Raw genomic sequence first — 4,528 nt, 5'->3', positions numbered from 1 at the left:
TGCCATCCCAATTTTTTAAATCAACCCATTAAGTGGTTGTCTACATAGCTATTTGTAGCTTTAAAGCATGCTTTAATGCAATAAATTTTACCCAAAAATTTTGTTCGTCCAAATTTTAAAATGGTAGTCACCAACTAATTCACTCATATACATTTCCGTAGATGGCTTTTAAATTGGGCATGCTGAACTCTGAGCGACTCTTATTGAGAGAGTTCCACTTTCAAGCAAATGAAGAATTGATGAGATATTTACACGTAGTTGTGGCTCTATTTTCTGGAATCTTGTCTGGAGTTCTCAATTGCTCAATCAACGAATTTTCCAATAAAATAACAAAAGACGAAGTAAAATTTTCATCAAAAAGTTAATGATTTCTTATATTTTATTTGACTTTTAATAGCAGAACCAGCATTGCTTGCATGAATAAAATCCCTTAAGTTGAAATGTGTGCTTTCAAGTGCTTTGTAACGTTGCTGCCCTCCCAAGATGTTTTATACAGCACAGAAAATTTGCTTGAACAGAACGGGCATGAAAATACACATTTCCACTTAGCGTTGTTTTTTACGTGTTGATGAAAATCTTGAATATTAGATTCAGAAATCGTATCGTCGGGATAATCATTTTCATTCGGACTATTTTTGCGTAAGTAATTCGTCATCTTTGTTATCAATTCTTTCTTGAGTTGTTCGCCAGATGCAGCAACCTTGGTTTGCTTGGATTTTTGCAGTTCCTCCATTTGTTTTGAGATATCCAATATAATTTCTTTATGGCCGGGGAGGAATTCAAAAACTTCCAGCTGTTTGTAGTAATCGCTGTAGCAGCAATTTAATTGACTTATAAATTGCTTATTTTGGTTCAAAAAAATTTCTGTTCTTTTTATTTTTATCTCATCAAATTTTGCCAAGCTCATCATCGAAGTATATCCTGCATGCGTTAGCAGCGATTTGATGCAGTTTGGAACAGGTTGCTGATTTAATTCTTCCAAATCGTTCCACAATGACTAAAATACATATTTAAAAGTATAAAAAAAAGTTTCTTCTTTTCTTTGACTGCGATAAAATATTTACCATAATTATATTAATAAAAACGTAAACAATTTTTTTAAATACTGAGGAAGTGTAACTGAAAATTTCAAATTGAACAGTGCGCTCTTCTTTGACGTTTGTACACACTTGTCATGACATTTCTATTACGTATTGAAGACTATTTTGAATTGAGACAGTGACGGTTTTGCAGCATGAGTCAGTTCAATTTAAACGGTTTAAAAATATATTTTTAATATACATGCATAAAATATTCCATTAAATCATTGTATAAATATTTCGAAATTCATATATTCAGCGCTTCAAACACAATATAGAAGAAACAAAATATAGAGTTTCATACATGGCAAACGTAGACAAAGCGTGCTGCAGATTTGTAGTTCCTGCGAGTTTTAACAATGGGCCCAAAAGTTCTGTGAGTTAATGAATCGCCCCATGATTTATATCAATTGATTCTCAGTGTAACTTGAGTTGGTGATGAGGAGTTCAATTTATAGTGTGTGCCATGTCGATATTGCAGACTTTGGAAATACGTATTCATGTACGTATGTAACTTTTAGCAACTCACAGCAACTCACAGCAACTTCTGAATGAATCACCCCATGGCTCCGGTCTATGATTTGTCATTTTGCAGAAATTGCACGGTATCCTGCTGTTGTTGTTTTGAGCGTTGTTATTGTTTTTGTTGTTATCACCCTTATTATTGTTGTTATTCTTATTATTGTTGTTGTTGTTATTTTTGTTAAAATTGTTGTTGTTATTGTTTTTATTGATTTGTTTTTGTTCATTTGATTGATCTTTAGCGACATTCGATAATTGCATTTGCTCTTGTTTTTCTGTGGCGTGTGCGACTGCCTCATACAAGCTTCTGTGATCCGCACTGAGTGCCATTGTACGCGTTCTTTCATCGTATATATTTTGCTTAAATTTCCGTACTGCTAACTCCTCGTTCATTTCAGCTTTCACGGCTTGTATAGCCGCGTCTTCGCCTGACGATGTTAAATTCAGCATGTCCAACAGTTTTTTCACCCGTTCGGCATATGCATCTATCGATTCTTTCTGTCCCTGTCTGATCGATAACAGTCTCTCTTGAGCTGTTTCATATGTCATCGTCAATTTATATTTTTCACGCATTTTTGTTTTTATTTGCTCCCACGTGTCATTCGTTGTATTGCCCAGCTTATGTGCCGTTGTTAGTCGTGTTTTTATTATTCGCAGCACTGTAGGCCTTTGGCCTGCCTCACTCAGGTCGTAAATGAGGTCGCTTTCCGCAATAAATTGCAATATTCCATCATGAGTTTCTATGAATTTGGGAATACCCTTCATAATGCTGTTCAACGATAAAGCCATTTCGTCGCCTTCTTGCTCAGAATCCGAAGAATTAAAATGATTGTTCCTATTGTTATTGTTATTATTATTATTATTGTTGTTATTATTGTTGTTATTTCTACCGTTTTCAGGATTCGAAGCGTCGTTATTACGATCGTTGTTATTGTTGTTGTTAATATTATTGTTGTTGTTTGGCGGCTGTTGGCTTTGAGTCAAATTATTCGCTGTTGGATCTGTCGCGTTTTCCGGATTACCATTCGCCGTGTCTGTTGTTTTATCCGCTTCCGTCGGTTCTTTATTTGTTACTTTAATCAGCTGATCGTCTGATTTCCCGTCAGTTTTTTCCCTCTCTACCGATAAGTTACCGATGGATTTGTCTGTCAAAACCGAATATGTCTCTTCGGCTGCTTCAAACGGATCGAAATGATAATGATCGACAACTGAACCGCCGTGGTGCGACTGTGTAATTCGATTTGGATCTAAAAATTGACTCTGTGCGTCTAAACCAGCAGCTCCGTCAAGCCAAGTCTCGTTCAAATTTACTTGTACTGGACTTCTGTTGAAAATAAATGTTGAGGACGATTCGGGCGCGCTAAATGTTAGCGATCTACGGCCTGTGGTCAAATCATGAACCGCACGATCTTCTATCGTTTTTAAATTTTTTTCCAAGTCCAACAAATGAGATAAATAGCCCGAATCGCTCTGTTTTTTATTATCGTTTTTCTTTGGCGGTGGCGTTCGTTGCATTGAGGAGTCGAATTCGAAAAGTGCAAATGCCAAATTCGATTTTATGCTATGTGTGTTTAATTGTTTTTTTTTTTTTTAACGAGCCGGACGAAAACGAAAAGGTATGAGGAACAAATTCGGTTGTGCTTGCTGACTACTGAATTATATATTTAATTGCACCATTTGATTTTAGCCGAGTGTAAATAATAGAAATCAACCAAAAAATGAACACTTCACTTTAAAAACATGCAAATCAGTACTCACCTAACGACCTATCCCAACAATTAGCTCGTACTCGATTCTGATATTCTGCTGTCTCCAAGTTGGTGTCCAGTTACTCGTCTTCCGCCGCTGTTCGTTCCCACACTTGGCCGCTTTCGTTCGTTTTTATGCTTCACCTCCGCTTTGCTTATGTTCTTCTTTGGGTCCCTTCGCTCGCTCTTCGTGGCTTACTGCACGTGTCTTTGCAACGTGCGGTTTTTTTCCTCGGTTTTGTTCTGTGTATGGAATTCGCGTGTGTCTTTTTTTCTTGCTTCTTCACATACACGAATGGAATTTGCTCGATGGTTTTTTTTTTCTCTCCGATATTCAAGTGTATGAATGGATTTTGCCCGATGTATTTTTCTATTCACTTTTTCGGTGCGTGAGTGGATTTTGATCTATGTTTTTCTATTATGCACTGTTTTGGTACACGAATAGTTTTTGCGTGATGATGATTTTTTATCACAAATCGCTCACTTGATTTCTCTGTGCACTTTCACTGACACGTGGAACTTTGATTTTTTCTTTTTCCTTCTTTTTTTCGGTTTCTATTGGTCTACGATTCCGCTATTTTTTTCGATGTTGTGAGTCTTTCGTTTGTTGCAGCGCCAATTTAAGGGTGTTCTGATCGTTACCTTTTTTATTTGGATCCGTAGCTCTTATCTTTGGATCCGTAGCTAAAGGTAGGGTAGAATATTCGATAATTAGACACGTCGGGTTTGCTGGTAACAATTAGACTGATTCTCTTTATTCGGTATTCGTTTGTTATACATGCGGTCGCCGCTCGTGCGGCGACGTCGTGCGCTTATATTCCCGTATAGGCGCACGAGTCAGTGCACTCGCTACAGAGTATCATTTTTTTGAACTTCATTTTTTCGTGTACGGGCGGGCAGACGGGCATACCCAGTATAATTAAGTGTTTAATATGGAAATCTATTCAAAACTATGAGCTGTCCTTCTTATTTTAATCAAAATATGGCCTCCATTAGCTTTTTATGAACACAAACATGTGATATGAATGCCTTCAAGGCAATTGTTATAAATAATGACTTTTTTCGATGTATTATTTTTTAAAACGTCATTTTTTCGTGTACGGGCGGGCGGGCGTGCAGACGGGCATACCCGGTATAATTAAGTGTTTCATATGAAAATCTATTCAAAACTATGAGCTG

General features: G+C 36.9%; 1 protein-coding gene across 1 annotated transcript in view; it reads right to left on the bottom strand.

Annotated features, from left to right (window-relative positions):
- Positions 1 to 562: 562 nt before the first annotated feature.
- LOC129572082 (nucleolar protein dao-5-like) overlaps positions 563 to 4,528 on the bottom strand; it is a gene marked incomplete at its 3' end in the record, with an annotated part of 6,013 nt that continues 2,047 nt past the window's right edge. The window contains exons 3-5 of the mRNA XM_055451996.1: positions 2,492 to 3,013; positions 1,984 to 2,134; positions 563 to 809 (exon numbers count right to left, since the gene is read on the bottom strand). Of these exons, the coding sequence (XP_055307971.1) occupies positions 563 to 809; positions 1,984 to 2,134; positions 2,492 to 3,013 (920 nt within the window). The remainder of the gene's footprint in view (positions 810 to 1,983; positions 2,135 to 2,491; positions 3,014 to 4,528) is intronic.

The sequence above is a fragment of the Sitodiplosis mosellana genome, unplaced genomic scaffold, assembly GCF_009176505.1.
Source record: "Sitodiplosis mosellana isolate CC-2019 unplaced genomic scaffold, AAFC_SMos_1.0 Smas_scaffold_4089, whole genome shotgun sequence".
NCBI classification, from domain to species: Eukaryota; Metazoa; Arthropoda; class Insecta; order Diptera; family Cecidomyiidae; genus Sitodiplosis; species Sitodiplosis mosellana.
The sequence above is the reverse complement of the archived record's forward strand: the minus strand, read 5'-3'. Positions and strand labels throughout refer to the sequence as shown.